Here is a 24,912-nt window from a genome sequence, read left to right as displayed (position 1 = left end):
ATATTTGTCAGTTTATGTTTCTGGTTTAGCTTAGTTTCGCTAGCCATAAACACATCGGGACATAGATCTTTCAACAATTGGAAAAGGTTAGCTCTACGTTCGACCCTAATCAGTGAATTTACATTCACAGCTAGAATCCTAAGGGGCCTGTCTGACAGCGCGCCCATTACGACCTAGGTTGCGTTAAGCTAGGCAGTTGAGTGTAGATATGATCTACCCTCACTGTCTGCTCCCTTATCTGGCTTTGAAGCCCTGTTAACTGTGCTTGAATGCTCAGTAACAAGGTCAAAACCTCTGATTCTGCCGCCGGTGCTTTAGGCGCGGGGGCCTGTTGGGACACCTTTGATAGCTTCTGTGTCGCCTTCGGCATTGCCCTTTGCGCCATTTGGGCGAAAGAGATGCTTGGGTTGACAATCGGAGCACGTCCTTCTGGACGTTTTTCAACGACAGCTTGCTTCGCAGTTTTCTGTTGCTTCATTTGCTGAAACCTCGGACAACCCCGATAATTAGCAGGGTGCCTGACGCTTCCGCAGACTGCGCATTTAAGCTGGGCCTTGTCTTCGACCCGTTCCTCCCCGAGTTTACACTCCCCCTTGTTGTGGTTCTCTCCACACTTTACACAGCGCGACTGCATTTCGCAGTTGGCTGCGGCATGGCCGAACCTTTGGCAGCGCACGAATTGAAGCATGTCACCGCGCCTTTTTAGTTTATCCCAAGTGACAACCTGGTAGTTGAGGACGGTGATACTCCTCAAACTATCCAGTTTGCTGTTGGGTGAGAGCTGTACTAAAAATATCGGCAGCTTCCTTGATCTGATGATCTCGAGATCATCACTCGCTTTGCGGCGGAGCTCATCATAGAGCGCCTGGGGTTCCGTGCAGGAATCTATGCCCTTTAGGAGGACCGTTTGGATTTTCTCCAACTTAGGGGTAAAACTGAAGTACTCAGTGGTGGCTTCTTTTAATAACATTCTAATTTTTTTATGATTCTCCACTGTATTGCAGTGGATAGCATGTCTATTATTACTTAAACGTTTAATATAAAAGCTTTCGCCTATGGCCGACTTACATAATTTTATGGTGTCTTCTAGCTCCATTTTATAAACATTGATGGGTGGCACATTCTCTTTCTTTAGTTTGTTTGTCTGTGGCTGCTGCTGGTGTCCTCTCTGCTGCTGCTGCTCCTGGCTTGGTAGCATCTGGTGCTTGCTGTTGTTGTTGCTGCTGTGTTTTTTGCTGTTGCTGTTGCTGCTGTGGCTGTGTATTTTGTTTTTGCTGCTGCCCTGGCACTTGAACAGGCAGCTGTTGTTGTTGTTGTGCATTTTGTGCTGGCAATTGTTGTTGTCGTTGCCGCTGTTGTTTTGGCTGTTGCTTTTGTTGTTGTTGCTGATTTTGCAACTCTGTTTTCTTAGCCAGTTGTTGTTGTTGTTGCTCCGCTCTTTTGGCTGCTTTAGCGGCTTCCTTATCGGCGAGCTCTTTTTTTTCGTTGGCTCGGCGCGTCTCCTGCTTTGCCTTCAGCATCTCTATAATGGGTGCTACTTGTGCTTTCAGGCACTCCATTTGCTCCTCAAACTCCGAGATTTTCTTTTGGAGAATAATCTCCTCCTCAAAATCATCGTCATCTTGTGCCGGCTCTGATGCAAGATCCGCAAATGAATTACTGTCGCCAGTATAGTGTCCCTCCTTCAGACTCGTAGCCAAATTCCTCGTCTGTTGGCAGGGCACTTTGTTGTTGTTCGTTTATCGCTGCTAAACTTGCTGTGGAAGTTCGCGCCGTCTCCTCCTCTTCAGCTGGCAGCTTGGCTGAAGGGTTTTCGGAGCGACGCTTCACTAAGTTCGGCGGTTGGAAGATCGTCCGCCGCCTCCTCTTATTTTGCCAACCCATATCGGCTGTTGTTGCCGTTGGCTCCGTTTTTTCTGTAGCTGGGGCACCTTTCGATGTCCCCGCTATATCACCAGATTGCATACGCTGTCAAGCGAATTTTAATTGTTCTTAATTGGTTTTTAAAAAAAAACCTCCAAATAAACTTTGGCCCAGCTAGGAATCGAACGCCGTTCCTTTAGCTCTCCGGTCCGACGTCACAATCACTGAGCTACGGATGAGTTAATAGCCTTACTGGCTAACTAGATACTTGATAAGTCCGATACCGATTTAAAATTTTACTATGAAAGTCGATTGCGTCTACACTCTTTCACAGTTCACGATCGACTGAAGAGGCAACTACTAAATCACCTAGACTAACACGACTTCTAAGGATACGAAAACTTTTATTTATATAAACTATTTAGGAAATATTGATTCAGAATTCACTTAAAATAGCTTTAAAGATTCTCAAACTGTAAAACGATTATCATCGATTCGATTATCGTTTTCAAAATTACGGAATGACCCCCCTGGGTAATAAGAAACTAAGACGTTCACAGGTTTTTATTGCAGGAATCGTTCAATGGGTTATAAAAGAAGATAAAACCGCGGAGTGCTATTAAATAAGAGGGTGGAAACTGAAGATAGGGGTGCAAAAACCCCCTTTTTGGTTATTTCAATATACCTCGTAAACCAAGCAAAATTGATATATTGCACATATAGTTGGAAACCATATAACCCCAATATTTTCAATTTTCTTATGAAACATAAATAGAAGAGATCTCAAAATTGTGATATATTTAAAAAAATGCATGAAATAGCGTAATTAGAGGTCTTAAAGTGTGTTTTACTAAATTGGCATTTTTTGGACTTTGTTCTCAATTTTTTGATTTTTTTGTAAAGAATATGAATCTATGAGTTCTAAATCTTAAATCTAACACCTTTTTGACATGAATTTATCCCAATTTCTGGCTTATACAGGGTGTCCGGTAGAAAATGGATAAGCCTAAAATGGCTGATAGGTGCACTTTTGACTGTTCTGAAACCGAATAGAAACAGTTTCTATCGCAACCAGTTTAGAAAATATTAGCTTTTTTTCGTTCAGTGTACTTTAAATTTCATCATCTTACGTTTTCTTTAACCACAACCACGAATGAATGAATTTTATAAATTTCTTATTTTTATAATTTTCTACAATAATTGGCTCACTACATAAGAAGTTAAAAGTTTTTAAAACTGTTGCATCTTTTCTTTAAAAAAAAATTGAAATTAGTTTTTCGATGCAAAATGTAAAAAAAAATATTTTATGAAAATTTTCAAACACCTGTGGTATAAAAAAGATCCATAGAAACGTAGGTGGCCAACTTTTTTAAAAATATGCGCGTCCAAAGGGGATTGCAGAATGGTAAAAGTTTTTATCAAATCTAGAGTTACTAGCAAGTTATTGGTACCAAAGTGCAAAAAAAGCCTATTAATTTAATAAATTATTTCAACTGTAAAATCTTAAGTTTTTCACATTGCTGCCACAAATGCATGGATTCCATCAGTTTTTTTAATCAGTCATATTTTACAATAATTTTTCTTACACATAACTACAAAAAAAAGCGTTATAACCGTTAAACAATGGCTATAAAAAAAATAATTTAACTTTTTTTTAATGCAAAGTAGAAAAAAAAGTATTTGTTTGCTCAGTTTAAGCATGGGCATACAATTGTGCATCGGGACAGCTTGTTTTGAGTTTTGACTTCTTAATGATCTCGTTTTAAAGAAAAATTGAGATCTTTGGTCCAGTTGGCCCAATGCAACCTCATCGAAAATGTTGCAATGTTTTCGAATTTTTTTTCAATTCCCACTGTTATTGGGCTACGAAAAACATCCAATATTTGTTAGATGCAATTTAATTTACAGGTAATATTGTGAGCCACTTCTTATTTTGTCTTTTAAACTGGTTATTAGCGAATTAGCAAACAAATATTTTTTTTTCTACTTTGCATTAAAAAAAAGTTAAATTATTTTTTTATAGCCATTGTTCAACAGTTATAACACTTTTTTTAGTAGTTATGTTTAAGAAGAATTTATGTCAAATATGACTGATTAAAAAATACATACAAATGCATGGATCCCCATGCATTTGTATCAGCAATGTGAAAAGCTTAAGATTTTACAGTTGAAATAATTTATTAAATTAATAGGCTTTTTTTGCACTTTGGTACCAATAACTTGCTAGTAACTCTAGATTTGATAAAAACTTTTACCATTCTGCAATCCCCTTTGGACGCGCATATTTTTAAAAAAGTTGGCCACCTACGTTTCTATGGATCTTTTTTATACCACAGGTGTTTGAAAATTTTCATAAAATATTTTTTTTTACATTTTGCATCGAAAAACTAATTTCAATTTTTTTTTAAAGAAAAGATGCAACAGTTTTAAAAACTTTTAACTTCTTATGTAGTGAGCCAATTATTGTAGAAAATTATAAAAATAAGAAATTTATAAAATTCATTCATTCGTGGTTGTGGTTAAAGAAAACGTAAGATGATGAAATTTAAAGTACACTGAACGAAAAAAAGCTAATATTTTCTAAACTGGTTGCGATAGAAACTGTTTCTATTCGGTTTCAGAACAGTCAAAAGTGCACCTATCAGCCATTTTAGGCTTATCCATTTTCTACCGGACACCCTGTATACTGTTTTGAAAATGAAAATTCTATTTTAACGCTCATTCTTTCCGCCATTTTGGAGCAGCCATTTTGAATAAAAAAAAAAGTTTGCAGCCTTTTCGTATTCTCCATACTATAATCATTCGGTGTACCATATTTCATGACTTTTCGTCCCGAAATGGCCGTGCAAATGAATTTTGACGCCAAAAACGAAGAATGGCACCACTGTGCGGCGTTGAGGTGAAAATTTACTTTTTGACAAGAACTGTCAAAGGGATTAGCAGGTAGCGCCATTTCAACCCAGCGCTGTTAAAAAGTATAACTATTGTTAAAAATAGGTATGTTTGGGTTCTTTTTGAACAAATTTTTAAAGGAGCGGGGATGAAATCCTCTCAGAGAAAAAAAAAATTAGTAGAAGTTCCGAAACACAAATATTTTTACTTTTTTCAACTTTTTTAACCCAGTCCTGTTTCGGTACTCTGAAATTGTTCATTTTTCCTTAAAAAAGATGGCCGCGAGAGAGAAAATAATTTCCCCTTCTTGTGAATTTCTGCCCATAAAACTTCTTCGGACAAAAATCTGGAATCTGTCAAAAGTAGTGCTTTCTCTTTTCTTCTTTATTTTTTTCTTGTCACACAACATAAAGAAAACAAATTACGAAAATGGCGGTGTGGCTTTTTTCTTGTTTTTTTATTTACTTTGTTTTAGTGCTGTAATACTCAAAATAAATTCATATTTTATAAACAAAATAGTAAAAAAGTGTTTCAATAACAACACAGTGGTGTTAATATTTTTCATTTCTTTATTTATTTTTTTTTTCAATTTGTGTTTACATTTTTTGATGAACAAAACAAAGTACAAACATGGCGATATGTGGCTATGTTTTATGTGTTTTTTTTTTTTGTTCATTGTGTTTTAGTGGTTAAGTGCTTTATTTTATAAATATTTTATGCAAAAATAAATAAGAAAAATGTTTGAAAAACAATACAAACTGTTTTGATATTTTTCGTTTCTATGTTTTTTGTCAATTGGTGTTGTTGTTTACATTTTTGTTGTTGTTGAAAAAGTAGCAGAAAATTTTGTGCTAAAAGCGTTTGGGTAGTTTTACACAATTTTTCTTTCTCTGATAGGATTTCATCACCACTCCTTGTCTGCTTTGTAAAAATTATTTTGTTGGATTCATAAAATCCCTTTCTGCTATCCATGTTTGTTTAGTTTTGCTTTGGTCCCCAACTTTATTAAGTTTTTTTATTTCCTTATTTATTTTCATTATTCTATTTCTGCACATAAACATACGGCGGAAGAACACAAAATTATATTTATTACATATGCATTGTAATATCATATCAACAAAAAACAATAACACCGCAACAAATGTCCAAACACAAAAGAAATATAATAGTCCGGTCAATTTAGAAATCTAAAAAGTCCTCATCGATCCGAGACCTGGAAAAAAAATTACTTGTCTGCTTTATTTTAACACCAAGAAATGTAAACAACATTAATTGGAAATTAAAATAAAGAAACGAAAAATATGAAATAAAAAAACACTTCGTATTGTTTTTGAAGCACTTTTTTTATTATTTTTTCATAATACCTATATTAATTATTTTTAGTATTACACCACTAAAACGCAATAAATTAAAAGTTAAAAATAAATCCACAGCGCCATGTTTGAAGTTTTTTCTAACACTTTTTTTTATTATTATTTCTTCAAAAATTTATATAGTTTAAGCACTAAACCACTAAAACGCAATAAAAAAGAATAAAAATACAAGACGAGGCTACACTGTCATTTTTGTAGTTTGTTTTGTTTATGTTGTGCGTCAAGACCAAATAAAAAAAAGAGAAAGCACTACTTTTTGACAGCTTTCAGATTTTTGTTGTGACAGCTGCACTAGTGCCAGTCTTTTAACATGAGAACTACTTTAAGTGTTTTTCTTCTACGTGATGTTTTTGCTAATAGCCATGTTCCTTTGTACGTGGAAGCCACTCTCTATAAAACACTTGTAGTGGATTAATTACAAAAATAAAGGGTTTGTTTGAGTTCTTTTTGGACAAAAATGTCAAATTTTAAGGATTGGGAACGAAATCCTCTAAAAGAAAGAAAAATTGAGCAAAAGTCGCCAAACACTTAAAGGCTTTTTTTTTTAAACAAGAACAATAATTGAAAAAAAAAAAAGAAATGAAAAATATAAAAACCACTTTGTATTATTTTTGAAACACTTTTTATGTTATTTTTTTCATAAAATATTAATTTATTTTGAGTAAAACAGCACTAAAACACAATTAATAAAAATAAAAACACAAGACAAAGCCATGTTGCAGTTTGTTTTGTTAATGTTGTGCGCAGGGTTCCCAGGTTGAGGGGAAAATCACCATTTTTGCCGAATTTTTAGACGAAAGGGATAAAATAGGGGACGGGGATAAAAAAGGGGAAAAAATATCTAAAAGGGGATAAATTTAAACTTACAAAAACGTTAGACACAATCTTTGAACAATGGAATCAATTTAAATAAAACTTAATTTCGAAATAAACTATCGTATTCCACGCTAAGTGGATTTTTTAATGTGACAGCTCTACTAAAAACTAGGGTGCTTCCATTTTTTAATTCACTCCTCAAAATATTTGATTAAAGGAATCTGTACTTTTTTGGGTAGGCATATCAAACGAAATTTTCAGCCAGCAGCCGCGGCAGTAAAAAAAATAAAAATAAAAAAAAAAATACTTATACATTTTTAAGACATCGTTGTTAAAAAAGCCTGGTTAATCGGCATAAATACTCTATGATTTACAAAAATACATTAAATATAGAAAATAACATCCATTTTTTATTAAATTAGCACTGATATTTTAGATTTACCCTCAATATAAAATTTATGAAGTGGTTCCATACTTCATAAATTTTATTTTGACAGTTTTTAGTTTGAAATTGAAATATGTATTTTGAGCTTCATTTTTGTTAATTTTTTTTTATTTGTCCATTATAAAGTTTTTATTTTTATGAATAAATTAAATAAAAAATTAATTTGTTTAAAAAAAGATTTAAATAAAAAAAATTTAAAAAAATAAATACTTACATTTTTTTCTGGAAAAAAGGGGATTTTTTTACGAAAGAGGGGAAACATAAACGTTTTGGTGTTAAAAAAAGGAGATTTTTATTTTGAAAACCTGGGAACCCTGGTTGTGCGACGAGAACAAAAAAAAAAGAGAATGCACTACCTTTTGACAAATTTCAGCTCAGATTTTTGTCCGAAGAAATTTTTTGGGCAGAATTCGCAAGAAGGAGAAACTATTTTCTCTCTCGCGGCCATCTTTTTTTTGTGAAAAACTACACATTAGGTGTGTTTTTTATTACCACCGGTCTTAACTGGACAAAAAAAACGCCTCGGGGCTTAACCTGAAATCTTGGCAGCACTGTATATTGAATGTTCCGAAAACAGCATACACAACAAAGATTTAGAGTTGTCATATTTTTCGCTTTCGTCATTTTCTTGTATTTTTCATGTTTGTTTTACAAAGAGATTCAAAAATGTAAGCTAGCAAAACTATTTTAATACATTTTGTCCTTCCAAACGTGAGTTTTCACGTTTTTAAACAAATTCTAAACAATTTATGAAAAAATCAGTTTGGTAGCACAGATTTAAAACTTTTCAAAAAGTTAAGCCCAGAGAAATCTCTGGGCTAAACAACTAAGCCCAAGGGGCTAAGGTGTTGTTGTATTTAACATGTAAATTGCTTAGCCCCGACTGCGTTTTTTTTTGTACAGTTAAGACCGGTGTTAATAAAAAACACACCTATTGGCTCATTTTAATTGCATACGACCCATTTTCAGAGTACTTTTTGACAATTCAAAAATGTCAAGGGTATAAAGTAATTTTGTGCAGGTTAAAAGTAATTTGCAATGCAATGTGTAAATTCGAGGCAAATCAATCATTTTGTTTGCATTTAAAATTTTACAGCCATATTTATAAAAGAATCTTAAAGGTTGTTTAACTTTAAACCACTTCTAAATAGCTCTTAAGTACAAAATGTGTATTTATAAAGAGTTTACACATTTAAGCAACGTTGCTTAACGATTGCTTAACTTAAACGCCATTCACCACGTTTAGAGCTTGCTTAGAGCCATTTTAAGAGTGATTTGACCACATATGAATTATTACTAAGATCGTGAGGTCAGTATCATGCTATTAATTTATCTAGGGTTTTGATGTGAAGACTACATTTTGTTTTGAAATTAAATTATTCCCTAAAAGGAGCTTGAATTTTAAAATGAAACTAAAGAATTGAAGAATATTAATAAAAAAGAATTAAAATGGTTAGTAAAAATCAACTCTCTCTTTTGGCTTTGATCTGCGTATTTTATTGAGGAACCCGACGACGTAAGCAAAATCATCGTCAACGAATAAATTGTAGTAGTATTTTGTACTAGATTAGTTAATTTCCCCTCATTTTTTGACACTACTATCGTTTAGTTAATCATCTGTGGGAACTCAATTATAAATCCAAATGTAAGCAACGTTGCTTAAAGGCGAATTAAATATTTAAGCAAGCTTAACTAAACAACCATTGAGAACCCATTTAAGCAAATCTAATAAATACGGCTGTTAAACTTTATTTTTTTACTGAAAACTAAAAAAATAAAAAAAGTTAAGGCGTGACCACACCGAAGGGAGTATGCGGTAGCGGTACGGGTACTTGTATGAAAAAAATTTAAAACTGACACATCAACGTTCAGATGTGGAATTTTGTTAATACAAGTAATGGAAGTGAATCATTTCATATAGAAAGAATTTTAAATTTAATACAAAAATAAAATGTAATCAAAAAGTGATTAATTGAAAAAAAATTAATAGTAATATAAATAATTGGCCGCCATTTTATTTATTTTTTTGAGATCATTTAATCCCCAGTCTAAAAAATTGACAGCTTCATATTTTAAGCCAGGGAGTACCCCAGCGGAACTTCTGTTAGTGAGAAGTATAACTTCAATCGCGTATACATGTGTACGCACACGCTTTTTACTTGCGATATAGGTACTATATATCAAGTTATGCATTCGTACAAAAAAAAAAGTTGAGATAGCATTTTTCCATGACATTACGATGGTAGACAATGCCAAAAAAGTGGGTCCCGGAAGTCCGTCTGTCTGTCCGTCTCACAATGGGGCAAATCGACCCAAAAGCTGGCAATAATTAATAAAACCAAATTGCAAATAAACTTAATTTTTTAATGTTTTCTAATAGAGTAATATCCATCCTTTAAAAAAATTATTTTAATTTTTTTTTAGTCCTTCCCCTTTTTTCACAACACAGTTTTGTTTAAGCTTAATTAGTAGTCAGCTGAGCCAGAAGTGAAATTGTCGATTTTTCATCGTGATCTTTGAGAACAGTTTTTCATTTTTTTTGTTGATTCATTAAAAATTTAAGTATGCAGCCTTCAACTTCGGGTATGTAAGAGTTATTTAAACAATTTTTTTTTTGTTATATGTAAATATATATGTAAAATTTTAGTGAAGTTCCGTGATCAGTTTTTTAAAAGGGTTATTTTAGAGGTTCTGTGAAATCCATTGATTTTTAAATGTGTTCCGAGTGGGATCGAGTTGTGTTTTATGTGATTTTAAAATGTTTGTGATGTTTATTTTGTGATTCCGTCAAAAAAACGTGCTCGTTTTGCACCCTTTTTGTGATATGTGAATTTTCGTAACTTTTGAACCTTAACTTTTTTTTTTTTAATTTTTTTCGTTGCTTTAGGAATCTCTTCAAATTCAATTTTTTTTACAAGAAGGCAACTTGTAGAAATTATGAAAAGATATGAGAGTGTTATGATTGAGGACCAGATGGATTTTTTAAAAAAATATCTTCTAAATATGACAAAAAGTACCGAAATTAGCCAAGTTAATGAATTCAATAGACTTTTTTCGCATTTTAAATCCGAGTTCAAAACGCGGTGGGTCAAAGCTTCTAGAATCGAACAAAGATTTAATGCAACAAACGAAAATTGGCCCAATACCTCAATTGTTTTTAAAAAGGCAGAAGAATCTGCAAAGAAACGTGCTCGTCCAAAAAAATTGCAGTCTTATCCCCCAGAAGCACCTGCGCTATTGAAACCTCCAAGCATTCCCGAAGCAAACATTTTTGTTGAAACTAAATTATCTGATGACGAAAGTGATGAATAAACTTATTTTATAATTTTGTTTTAGTTTTTTTTAATTAAATTTAAAAAAGTCGATGAAAATAAAAACTTTAAATTAAAAAAAAAAGATTTTTTTTTTAAATCAGATTTTCTCTACAATAAGGGTAAAGTTGGATAAAAGCATAGATAAAATTTATGTCAGATAAGAAATTAATATATTATTAAGTATCTTGAGCCTTAAAATAACCTTTCAATCTGAAAAATACTAACATTTTTATTAGATCCCAAATAAGTGGGCGTTTTAGTGGGCGTGGCAATTATAGCATTAGATATGGCCTAGTAAGGGTCTCAGAAGCATATATACAAAATTTCAGGTTCCTAGCTCTTACGGTTGATTTAATACCACGTTTTAAGGCATTCTGCCCCACTGTGCGTCTGTCAGTCTGTCTGTCTGTCAGTCTGTCTTTCTGTAAACGAAGCTACAGCCTAAACGGATGGACCGATTGATGTCAAACTTGGTATGTAGCGTTATTTGGCGACTCTCCAGAGGGGTTTTTGGAATTAATTTTTTTGGACCAAAAATAACGGTACTTGTCTTATAACGATTTTAGTAAAATTGAAATATCTCGAAAACGGCTCCAACGATTTTGTTTAAAAAATTCAAATAAAAGTTTAAAAACAAGGTCTATCTTTTAATGAAAAAAATTTTGTTTGAAAATCATTATTAACGGTACCTGCCATAGAACCGTTTTTTTCAAATCCGATTATCTCCGAAAATGCTTATTCGATTTCAACGAAACTTTTTGTGAAGAAGCATTTATATGATTTTGGTATAAGCCAAAAATAAAATTTCAGAAAAAATAATTTTTGGATTTTTAAAAGAATTTTGAAAGTTTTTTTTTGAAAAATCAAATTTTCGAAAACGGGAAATTTAATTTTTTTGAAATTTTGTTTTTAGATGTTGATTAGTGATTTTTACAAAATGGCATACCAATTTTACTTTAAAACTTTTTTTCCAAAAAATTATTTATAAAAAATTAGTTTTAAAAAAAACGGCTCTAACGATTTTGAAATTTTTTTTTCTAAAAATGCATCTTAATATATCAATCAAAACTGCATACTTGTTTTGGAGGGCAATTTGATTTTAGATTTGATTTTATTTTTTTAAAAAACGAATTTTATTTTTTTTAACTTTTTTTTGTACCCATATAGGATAGGTACTTACATTTTCCAAATTTCTATATAAAAAGCCTTAAAAATTTAAGCAACCTGAACTCTAAGAGCAAGTTCGTGCGACCCAGTCGTGCATTTCTGTGGTAATAAGTTAAAAGAGCTTATGTCGACATAAGTGAAAATCGATTTTATTTGCTTAACATGTTCACCTTTTGTTCAGCTTTGTTTTAGTCTGGGTCTCATTTCTCTACGCAAAATATAAACCGTTAAATTAAAAAAAAATCATAAAAGCTTAAGTCTTTTTGGACAAAAACTGCATTTGCAAAATAGCTTATGTATAAAATCGTCCAAATCTTAAAAATAATACACTTTTTAAATAAGCTTAAGTCATGACATAAGCTACTATGACAATTTGAATTCAAATATATTCATCGCTTAGGTCAACATAAGCTATTTTAAACTTGTGGTCGAGTGAACCATTTGTGTTCTTATGTCGACTCAAGCCATTTTAAAAAAATGCATTTTGAACCAAACCCAATTTTGCAAAACAGCTTAAGTAACATAAGCTGTTTTGTTCCTTGAAATGTCTGCAAAATTGTATACTTAAGTCAAAGTAAGTTATTTTTTCAAATGTAACGGCCATCCCGAACGTTTTCAAGGAAAAATATACATATGAAAATTAAGGGTATAACAAGCCTGTACCCAGAAAAAAAAATTGTTGGTTTAGCGGCAACAGTTTAAAAGTAATCACAAAAAAAGTAAAAAAAAATCTGGTCCACAAACTTCATTTGCTTATACTGAAAAATGATAAAAATTGACTTAAGCTCTTTTAACTTATTGACACAGATTTTATTTTTGTTTGTTTTGCATCTAGGTTCTAGAAGTAAAGTTTATCAATTGAATTTTTAATCGATTGATTAATTATATAACACCTATCTAACTGCTTGTAACATAAAATACTTACTTTGGGTGTTCCAGTGGCACTTGTAATACAAGCTCTGGTGGGTACTCGAAGTAATCAGGATCAAGACCATTTGCAGACACTATCAATGGCAGAATATCCCATTCAGTCTGCTTTGCTTTCCATCCAAGTTTTAAACAAATCTTAATAAGAAAATTGGAGATAAAAACAAGCCCATGAGACTATTAGAGAAAGAAAAGTTAAAAATTCATAATAAACTATAAAATTTTATTAATTTAAAAGAACTTTTTCTAATTTAAAAATTTAGGGAAATGAAGTTTAAATTGTATTCATATACATAGGGGAAGTGGGGGCAAGACCGCCCCTTTAGTGTTTAACAGTCTTAAAAACCAATAAAAAACATCTCTTAATTAAAATAAAGTGTCTATTTTGACTTTTACATTGACATTGACTTTTATGTTTTTTTTTTAGGAAATCTCATCACTTAAAATACTGAACAAAATATAATACCACAGACAATTATATACAGATATCGCATTCCATAGAAAAAAATTGTCATCAAAATTTTTTCCAGCCGACACGTTTCAGCCGACAAGAGCTTTTTAAATTGGAATCAAAAAGGAGAAGAGAATTTTTCAGCCGACAAAAAAGCTTTTTTTTTTTTAATTTAAAAAGAGAACAATAAAAAGGATCTCTTACGACCATGACCTTACTCACTCTCCCGCGAAAATAAAAAAAGGAGTGCAAGTGGGTAGATAGACGTGATTTCAATTCGTCTTTGACTTTCTAAGCAATCAGCTGCTGTGAAATATTTCAAATAGGTATATATCGTCGGCTTAAAGCAAAATTGTTCTAAGTAAATAGGATTCCTTAAGGACTAAGAACAATTTTGCTTTACGCCGACGATATGTACATAAACTGTTTCTAATTGAAAATATTTTATAAGAGAGTGTCGGCTGATTTTGAGATTTCATGGGCACTGGGCACCGATCAGATTGTTCAATTGTGTGTAGACATATAGACATACATATGAGGTGCAGAGTGTTGGTGAAATATGAACATGCGAATCTGTTTATATCACAAATAATTATATACAGATATCTCATCTTCATAGAAAAAAGTGACATATGAAACTGAAAATCACCACTTTGAAGAGCTTTTAAAAAAGCTCTTTTCAATGAAAAATTTGAGAAATTTTAAAATGCTTTTATTTCTCTTTGTAATTTCGATTATTTATTCTCTGATTCTCTTTTACGTGGTCTTTGAGTATCATGTGTTTTCACCGCTCTGCCTCAGACAGAGCGAGAAGATCTTTTTGTATGGATAGAAAAGAAAAAAAAATCATGGGCATAACGGTCTTGACTCTTGAGTTGGAATCGTTTTTTTTCTGTATCTCTGAAATTTGTTCTTGTATTCTTGTTGTGTTTTTGCATTGCAAAATCGCGCTTTAACTGTTTCTTTTTTAAGGCGGGATTTTTGGAAGAAAAATATAATTGTGTGTGTGCAGATGGATTGTGGACGTATTTAAAAATAAAAACCTGAGCAATAAATGCATTTTTTTCTCTAATATTTTTTTCATAAGCTAGGTTCAGGTTGAGATGAGGAATAAAAATATGAGGTGATCTGTGGTGTTGCAATATTGTTTGTCAATTAAAAATATGGAAAGGCAAACAGAAAATCGTCGTATTTGAAGTATAAGAGCACAAAACAAAATAGTACTCAGATACGATTACAACTCATGACCGTTGTGCACATATGTGTTTTTTTTTCTGTCCATAGAAGTAGACCTTGTAGCTCGAGTATCGAGTCGTCCTACCCATAGCCGTATTTAGGGGGGGGGGGGGGTTTTGGGTATTTAACCCCCCCCCGAAATTTTTTTTCATAAAATCAAAAGATACCTATATTATAAACATATACAAGTCTAATATGTGCAGCACTAAATGATTTGTTTTTGTATTTTAGTGATTTGATTACCTATATGAAAATCTCCCTTAAAATCACTACCAATTTTGCATCGTTGCAGAAGCTGTCGATGAAGTGATGAAGGAAAAAAAAAAATTGTTTGGTCCATCACAAAGAGTTTTTATCTCTTTGACCATTTCCTTAAGCACTATGTTAACACCTTAAAATGCTCTTTTAAGAACCCTTTAAATACCACAAGTACTTATGCAGGGTTTTTGGTGCCGAGACTAAACTATGCTTTTTCAAAGGGTTTCGGTGGCCGAACTCGAATCCAAAGACGGACTTATTCGATCACATCTCGTTTTTGACATATTACCCTTAAATCTATTTAAATCTTTCAGACATCTTTTCTACTGTCCGAGATATCATCAGTTGCTTATTACCCACTTTTGTTCTATGTTAACCTTAAATCCAGTATGTAAGCGAAAATAAATGTATCGATTTTTTCAGAGACTGTAGTACCTACCAACGCCAGGAAATAACCTCGAAAACTGGTAAAAAGCGGGATTTTCGATTTTCTAACGGGAATATCTCAAAAACGCGATGTGATAGAATTTTTCTGAGTTCGGATTTGAGCTCAGCAACAAAAACTCTGTAACAAAAACCTTGTTGGCCATACTCAAAATAAAAAAAAATGTAATTATACTTTTGCAATGGAAGAAAAACTTGTTTTTATTTCTAAAAAATTATAAGAGAAAGTAACGGGACATTTTGTTCTTCTCAATATTCTTGTTTTTTGATCCCCTTTAATAAAAAAATAGTAGGGTGTCGCTGCAATACTCGGTTTTATATAAATAGCATTTTTATATGGTGCGATTATACTTTTGCAAAGCACTGTATTTACAACATTTCGTTATTATTTTGTTCAATTTTAAAGTTCAAGTGACCTCAACTCCAAATTTATAAAGCGTTTCGCCCAGGTACGACAGTGGGCTCATCAGTTAGATCTGTCGTACCCTTACTAAGACGCCTTATTTTGGTCGATGTTTACCTACACTATATAAAACTGACAGCATGAATATACTGTGAATTCTAATATTCAAAGGGAATTTGTTTAAATTCAGACCTTAGAAAAATGTATGCCCGTGGTCAGGCTGATATAATAACGAAGAAAAAAATAACAAAAATAATAAAAATTATTTAAATTATTTCTATTTTAAGTGGAGCGATTGAATATAATTCAATTTTAAAGTTCAAGTGACCTCAACTCCAAATTTATAAAGCGTTTCGCCCAGGAATAATAGAAATAATTTAAATAATTTTTATTATTTTTGTTATTTTTTTCTTCGTTATTATATCAGCCTGACCACGGGCATACATTTTTTAAGGTCTGAATTTAAACAAATTCCCTTTGAATATTAGAATTCACAGTATATTCATGCTGTGAGTTTTATATAGTGTCGGTAAACATCGACCAAAATAAGGCGTCTTAGTAAGGGTACGACAGATCTAACTGATGAGCCCACTGTCGTACCTGGGCGAAACGCTTTATAAATTTGGAGTTGAGGTCACTTGAACTTTAAAATTGAATTATATTCAATCGCTCCACTTAAAATAGAAATAATTTAAATAATTTTTATTATTTTTGTTATTTTTTTCTTCGTTGTTATTATTTTGTTTCAAATTATATATAGGTATTAAACAATTTCAGTTTATTGTTAAATTTCAAAGTGAAGTATAACAATGGTCAACAAAATTAAACTTCTTTTTTGTTACAGAAACCAGGGTATACTCTTCTATAGGTTTTTTGTGTGCTGAGCTCGAAACCGAAGTCAGAAAAATTCGATCACATCAAGTTTTTGAGATATTCCCGTTAGAAAATCGAAAATGCCGCTTTTTACCAGTTTTCAGGGTTATTTTTAAGCTTTTACTTATTTTTTTTTAAATTGAATTTGTAACAGTTTCTAAAAGAATTAAGTTTTGTCTCTCTAAATCCGTTTAAATCTTTTAAATATCTATTTTTTTCCTCGAGAAATCATAACTTGAAATCAAAGTGCTTGGGGCATCTCATATTTATTTGCTTTTAATAGCAAATATCGAAAAGTTCTGTACCAATCGCTTTCAAATTTTGACATAATTCTTTTAGAAACTGTTACAAATTTAATTTTAAAAAAAATAAGTAAACGCTAAAAAATAACTTTGAAAACTGGTAAAAATCGGCATTTTCAATTTTCTAACGGGAATATCTCCAAAACGTGATGTGATAGAATTTTCTGACTTCGGATTCGAGCTCAGCCTATAGAAAAGTATACCCTGGTTTCTGTAACAAAAAACTTGTTGACCAGTGTAATTAGCTCATGTCAAACAACTTGGGTTATTTAAAATTTTGGTTTTTAAGTATTGCTAATTTCATTTAGAACTCAATAGATAGAATGTACCTGTCAATTTTCTGCTACAAAATTTCAGTGCAAGAAAAAGTACATTTTTCAATGTTTTATATATTAAATTGTACGAAATAATTTTTTTTATAAAGCCTTAGATTGGTTAAAATTTGTTTCTTAAAAAAAATTTTTTTGCTCGCTAACGCTCGCAATTTATATCAACCAACTTATCACTCTTTGTACTATTTGATTTAGCGGGATTTAGAATCGACTGCAGTTACATATAGTTGATACAAAGTATTGTGATTTCTAAAAAAAATTTTGTATGGTCTGAGCTAACCCCCCCCGAAATGAAATCCTAGCTACGGCTATGGTCCTACCTACTCACAAAAGATCTATTAGAAGAGAAAGAAAGAATAAGGAATACCTATGTACTAGTATCTACATACATATTTGGGTTGGTTTTTTGTTTTTGTTTGTTTGTTTTTTTTTGCAATTTAGTTTTGTTTTTGTTTCCTTGGATGGTCATGGTGGGATTGAGTAATTGTGTGTAGGTATGCAAACGGATTGTGAATGCATTTTAAGAAAGTAGGTAGGTACCTAGTACTACCTACCTGATCAATGAATGAAATTTTGTTCTTTTATATTTTTTCATAGGATAGGTTAGGGTTAGGAACATACAAATGAGATCTGGTTTTGGGATATTTTTTGGAAATCAAGGAAAAAAGAATGCATGCACAGTTTTATTTGTTTGCGCATTGATTTGGTTTGTGTTTTTTTTTGTCTTGTTGAACTGGGGTGTGAAATCATGTATCTAATTAGGTAGGTGAAACAGGTCGGACTGGGGCAAAAAGGCCCGGGTGGCAAAATGAAAAAGAGGCACCGCTGCATACAAAAAAAATTACAATACTACAAACATTTCTCGAAGAAGAAAAGAGATATTTAAGAGATTTAACGGATTTAGAAAGACAAGATTTAGTTCTTTTAGAAACCGTTATTTTTTTCTTCGTTATTATCTTTCATTTCTTTTAATATTTAGTAGGTATAGAAGAACGGTCACGTAGTGAGCAATTACAGTGAAATTTAAACCCATAAAATTATGAAAATTATTATTAGATACCTAAACCATAAAAAATGATTTAGTTACTTCACTAATCAATTTAATTCAGATGATAATATATTACATAACATTAATTGATTCTGCATCAGCTACTAAGTACATTAATCAACAGTATTTTTTTCGCGCAATATTCTTATATTATATGCATACAAGAGTGATTTATACAGGGTGATTCAGGAGTAATGTGCCAAAAAGCTAGAGCGTGTAGGTTAGGTCGAGACAAGAAAAACATCGTATGGGAGGGAGGGTCTATTCCCCTTCGTTTAGCAGGGAGGGGCAATTTAAAAACAAATTGACTTATTTTGGAAAAAAAATTATTAAAAATCAAAGGTTATACTAATAATAACGTGTTACACCTTTTTGTAAAGCCAAAACCCTAGTCTTTTACTTTTAAACAAAGCCATTTTATGGCACAGTTTTTGAAAAATTAATTTTTATAATAAAAATTTTGAAAAGAAAAGAATCCATGGGAAGCGAGCACCCCAGACATAGTAAGAAAAATTCTCAGGTAAGTTTTCAGGTGTTATCAATGAAAAAAGTTGATCAATTCAGGATTAATCCAATACGGTATCACTTTATTGTATCCTTAATTAAGTCTTAATGTTTAAAAAATAGTTGACGAATGGTTAATGTTTCATAAATTAATTTATCAACAAGTCCAGCCATGTAAAAACAAAAAATAAAGAGGTTTTTTTAGAAAAAAGTAGTTTTGGTTTTTTGTTAATTTTCGAAAATCACAAAATATTTTTCAATTTGGTTTTTTGTTTTTGCTTACAAATGAATAAGAGCATCGAATTTAAAAAAACTAAATTGGTACTTAATTATATGAAATTTTGAAAAAAATTACTTTGAAATTTTTTTTTCAAAATTTTTATTTTAAATATTAATTTTTCAAAAACTGTGCCATAAAATCGCTTTCTAAAAAATGTTTGTAAAAGACTAGGGTTTTGGCTTTTCAAAAAGGTGTAACACGTTATTGTGTTACACCCCCCCCCCCTTCCCATACGATTTTTTTCTTGTCTCGACCTAACCTACACGCTCTAGCTTTTTGGCACATTATTCCTGAATCACCCTGTATAATTGAATATGAATAAAAAAAAAGTTTCAAAAAAATTCAAAAAATTTTGAGAAACGCGACCTTTTCTATAAAAGGTTTAAAAGGTCCTAAAGCAAATTTTCCCTCTACGGAATCACTCTTAGTTACCAATTTTCAAGTAGGAAAATCGCTACAGATCGAGATAGATCGCTTTTTGTTATCTCGAGTTCGATTTTTTTTACGAATTTTTAACTTTTCCGTAAATCGTAAACCGCAAGTAAAAAAATGAATTTAAATTTAAAAGAATATTTTTTGAAAAAAAAAAAATTTAATTGAAAAAAAAAAAACGTTTATTGCAACTGAAAAAAATTGCATTAATACAAAAAATTGTATGAGGTACAACAGAAAAATATTTTCATTAAAAAAATAATTATTGCAATTAAAATTGTAAGAAGTTCGACGAATATTAAAAATGAACTATTTATTGCCCACACCCCCACACTTTGCATTGATTTGTTTTTTCTATGGAGAATTTTTTTTTTAATTGCAATAGGTACAATTTTTTTTAAGGCAAAATATTGTTTTTGTCAATAAAGATGGTGCAATAGTATTTTTTTAATGCGGAACAATATCAAGTTGCAGTAAATATTTGTTTTAAAAAAAGATTTTTTTACAACCCTGCTTTTTTTTCCTTGCTTCCATCAAAAAATAAAGTTCATCTAAGAACTTGCTTACCTACCTATCCATCTACCAAAATTTTCACAGATTTAAGCGACGCATACACACTGGAGCGAACACACAAGTATCTTGTCTATAGGCCGGCCGCCTTATGCACGCAGACGTCATGTCGCCCAACGACATCGGCTTAATCACAAATAATTATATACAGATATCTCATCTTCATAGAAAAAAGTGACATATGAAACTGAAAATCACCACTTTGAAGAGCTTTTAAAAAAGCTCTTTTCAATACAAAATTTGAGAAATTTTAAAATGCTTTTATTTCTCTTTGGAATTTTGATTATTTATTCTCTGATTCTCTTTTACGTGGTCTTTGAGAGTGAGTATCATGTGTTTTCACGGCTCTGCCTCAGACAGAGCGAGAAGATCTTTTTGTATGGATAGAAAAGAAAAAAAAATCATGGGCATAACGATCTTGACTCTTGAGTTGGAATCGTTATTTTTCTGTATCTCTGAAATTTGTTCTTGTATTCTTGTTGTGTTTTTGCATTGCAAAATCGCGCTTTAACTGTTTCTTTTTTAAGGCGGGATTTTCGGAAGAAAAATAGAGCTGTGTGTGTGCAGATGGATTGTGGACGTATTTAAAAATAAAAACCTGAGCAATAAATGCATTTTTTTCTCTAATATTTTTTTTTTCATAAGCTAGGTTCAGGTTGAGATGAGGAATAAAAATATGAGGTGATTTGTGGTGTTGCAATATTGTTTGCCAATTAAAAAAATGGAAAGGCAAACAGAAAATCGTCGTATTTGAAGTATAAGAGCACAAAAGAAAAAAGCACTCAGATACGATTACAACTCAAGACCGTTGTGCACATATGTGTTTTTTTTTCTGTCCATAGAAGTAGACCTTGTAGCTCGAGTATCGAGTCGTCCTGGCGCACGTTTTTTGTTTCTTTCTATCAAAAGAATATACGATTGACGCTGGTCAGTCTGCCTCAACGAGAACGATTCATTAAAAAAAAACAACACAAAAAACTTACTCAGTAGTTCAGTACCTACTCACAAAAGATCTATTAGAAGAGAAAGAAAGAATAAGGAATATGTAATAGTATCTACATACATATTTGGGTTGGTTTTTTGTTTTTGTTTGTTTGTTTTTTTTGCAATTTAGTTTTGTTTTTGTTTCCTTGGATGGCGCGATTGAGTAATTGTGTGTAGGTATGCAAAGGGATTGTGAATGCATTTTAAGAAAGTAGGTAGGTACCTAGTAATACCTACCTGATCAATGAAGGAAATTTTGTTCTTTAATATTTTTTCAAAGGGTAGGTTAGGGTTAGGAATATACAAATGAGATCTGGTTTTGGGATATTTTTTGGAAATCAAGGAAAAAAGAATGCATGCACAGTTTTATTTGTTTGCGCATTGATTTGGTTTGTGTTTTTTTTTTTTGCCTTGTTGAACTGGGGTATGAAATCATGAGTATCTAATTAGGTAGGTGAAACAAGTAGGTACAGGGTCGGACTGGGGCAAAAGGGCCCGGGTGGCAAAATGAAAAAGGGGCACCGCTGCATAAAAAAAAATTACAATACTACAAACGTTTCTCGATTTAACGGATTTAGAAAGACAAGATTTAATTCTTTTAGAAACCGTTACAAATTTATTTATAACAAATAAACAAATGCTAAGAAATAACCTCGAAAACTGATAAAAAGCGGCATTTTCGATATTCTAACGGGATTATCTCAAAAACGTGATGTGATAAAATTTTTTTGACTTCGGATTCGAGCTCAGCACCCAAAAAACCTAGGTATAGAAAAGTATATCTTGGTGTCTGTAACAAAAACCGTGTTGACCAGTGTTATCTATAAATCAAGAACAGCGGAAACGGAGAACATTCAAATGTCTGGTTTGTCTTTGATCCATATTGCAGAACCAAATTAAATACCTTAATACCTACTAAATTGGAAAAAAAGGAAATAAATTCCTCCTTTATTTAGTTCTTTTATTTTTCAGGTCTTGTAGATAAACGAAAGGAATTACACATTCTAATTTTGTTGTTGTTTCGTTTGTGTAGAGTTAAGAAAATTACTAATTTAACAATAAAATTATTTAGTGGAGTAACTGAAGCTAAAAAATGTTGTAAAGGGCGGAAACAGATCCGATATTCATGATCTTTTCTTACAAACGTCGGTAATTTAAAAATACTCTTATCTCTATGAAAAATTGCTTGACAAATTGCACTGCTTCCGTTTTGCTTTTAATATTTAAATTACTTAAGACTTTAATTTGTGTTTTGTTGGTTTTTTTTTCAAAAAAAAAATGATATGAAAAGATTGCCTGAGTTGTTTGAAGACATTATTAAAGCGACAGAAGCAATTTTCTAACAAATTGACAAATTTCAAAATCAAGTATACGGAAATTAAAAGCAGTGTATTTGAGAAACTGTTCCCCAAACTCAGAATATTGAACTTATCTTTCATTTCTTTTAATATTTAGTAGGTACAGAAGAACGGTCACGTAGTGAGCAATTACAGTGAAATTTAAACCCATAAAATTATGAAAATTATTATAAGATACCTAAACCATAAAAAATGATTTAGTTACAACTAATCAATTTAATTCAGATGATAATTTAATACATAACATTTATTGATTCTGCATCAGCTACTAAGTACATTGATCAACAATATTTTTTTCGCGCAATATTCTTATATTATATGCATACAAAAGTGATTTATGCAGGGTGATTCAGGAGTAATGTGCCAAAAAGCTAGAGCGTGTAGGTTAGGTCGAGACAAGAAAAACATCGTATGGAAGGGAGGGTCTATTCCCCTTCGTTTAGCGGGGAGGGGCAATTTTAAAAAAATTGACTTATTTTGGAAAAAAAATTATTCAAAATCAAAGGTTATACTAATAATAACGTGTTCCACCTTTTTGTAAAGCCAAACCCTAGTCTTTTACAAATATTTCAAACAAAACCATTTTATGGCACAGTTTTTGAAAAATTAATTTTTATAATAAAAATTTTGAAAAAAAAAATTGGAAAAAAAAATTTCAAAGTAATTTTTTTCAAAATTTCATGTAATTAAGTACTAATTTAGTTTTTTAAATTCGATGCTCTTATTCATTAAACAAAAACAAAGAACCAAATTGAAAAATATTTTGTGATTTTCGAAAAATTAACAAAAAACCAAAACTACTTTTTTCTCATAAACCTCTTTATTTTTGGTTTTTACATGGCTGGACTTGTTGATAAATTAATTTATGAAACATTAACCATTCGTCAACTATTTTTTAAACATTTAGACTTAATTAAGGATACAATAAAGTGATACCGTATTGGATTAATCCTGAATTGATCAACTTTTTTCATTGATAACACCTGAAAACTTACCTGAGAATTTTTCTTACTATGTCTGGGGTGCTCGTCCATGTAAAAACAAAAAATAAAGAGGTTTTTTAGAAAAAAGTAGTTTTGGTTTTTTGTTAATTTTTCGAAAATCACAAAATATTTTTCAATTTGGTTTTTTGTTTTTGTTTAAAAATGAATAAGAGCATCGAAATTAGTACTTAATTACATGAAATTTAAAAAAAATTACTTTGAAATTTTTTTTTTCAAAATTTTTATTTTAAAAATTAATGTTTATAAAAGACTCGGGTTTTGGCTTTACAAACAGGTGTAACACGTTGTGTTACACCCCCCCCCCCCTCCCATACGATTTTTTTCTTGTCGCGACCTAACCTACACGCTCTAGCTTTTTGGCACATTACTCCTGAATCACCCTGTATAATTGAATATGAATGAAAAAAAGTTTCAAAAAAATTCAAAAATTTTTGAGAAACCCGACCTTTTCTATAAAAGGTTTATTTTGGTCCTAAAGCAAATTTTCCCTCTACGGAATCACTCTTAGTTACCAATTTTCAAGTAGGAAAATCGCTACAGATCGAGATAGAGGCAGACAGTCAAAATTATTGCGAGACCCAATCTTCGCTTTTTGTTATCTCGAGTTCGATTTTTTTACGAATTCTTAAACCGCAAGTAAAATAAATTGCACGACTGGGGTCGCACGTACTTGCTCTTATGCTTAAAGTAACTATAATGTTAAAGCTTTTTATTCAAGAAATTTAAAATTCGATATTTTGAAGAAATTTCATAAGTAGTATACAAAAATTAAATCTGTTTTTATAATTAATAAAACTCCGTTTTAAAATATCTTAAAAAAAAAAAAACAAATATGCCATTTTATTTCTCGTATAAAAAGGTTTTTTTTTTGAGAAAAAAAATTTTGAAAATTGTAGGAGCCGTTTTTTAAAAAAATAATTTTTTATATATAAAATTTTTTTAACATTTTTCAAAAAAAAAGTTGGTATGCCATTTTGAAGAAATAATTAATTTACACATAAAAACTAAATTTCAAAATTTTTCATTGATCCGTTTTCAACAAATTGATTTTTCAAAAAAAAATTTTGAAATATTTTTTAAAAAACCAAAAATGCGTTTTTTGAAAATTTTCTAAAATTTTAATATTATCTTTACTTACACACTTTTGTATAAAAATTTTCATTTAAATCGGGTTAATTTTGTACGAGATATTCAGAAACGAAAAAAAACTGTTCTATGACAGGTACCGTTAATAACGGTACAAAAAATATTTTTTTTATTTAAAAAGTTGGCCCTTATGTGTAGTATTACACACAAAAATTTTAATCAAAATCGTTAGAGCCGTTTTTGAAAAAAATTAACTTTTCTATTTCCGTTATATGGCAGGTACCGTTAGTTTTGGTCATAAAAAAAAAATTTCAATTTCCCCTCTAGGGAATCACCAAAAACTGCTAACTACCAAGTTTGAAGAAAATCACTTCACTCGTTTGGGCTGCAGCTCCAGATAGAGACAGACGGACAGACAGACAGACAGACAGACAGAATTGCCGGACCTACTTTTTTGGCATTCTCCATCATCGTAATGTCATGTAAAATTGTTATCTCGAGTTCGATTTTTTTTACGAATCCTAAGCTTGCCCTATAGTACCTATATCGC

The 24,912-nt window shown here is 31.3% G+C and overlaps 1 protein-coding gene across 5 annotated transcripts in view; it reads right to left on the bottom strand.

The window, feature by feature from the left end:
- The window catches only part of LOC129905198 (nitric oxide synthase), an 822,682-nt gene that overhangs the window by 358,064 nt on the left and 439,706 nt on the right, over window positions 1-24,912 (bottom strand). For 4 of the 5 annotated variants that reach the window (XM_055980616.1, XM_055980617.1, XM_055980619.1 and 1 more), the window contains one exon: window positions 12,796-12,974. In XM_055980616.1, coding sequence (XP_055836591.1) covers window positions 12,796-12,974 — 179 coding nt within the window. The remainder of the gene's footprint in view (window positions 1-12,795; window positions 12,975-24,912) is intronic. The other variant, XM_055980618.1, reaches the window with a different exon arrangement.

This window comes from Episyrphus balteatus, chromosome 1, assembly GCF_945859705.1.
Source record: "Episyrphus balteatus chromosome 1, idEpiBalt1.1, whole genome shotgun sequence".
Taxonomy (NCBI): domain Eukaryota; kingdom Metazoa; phylum Arthropoda; class Insecta; order Diptera; family Syrphidae; genus Episyrphus; species Episyrphus balteatus.
The sequence above is the reverse complement of the archived record's forward strand: the minus strand, read 5'-3'. Positions and strand labels throughout refer to the sequence as shown.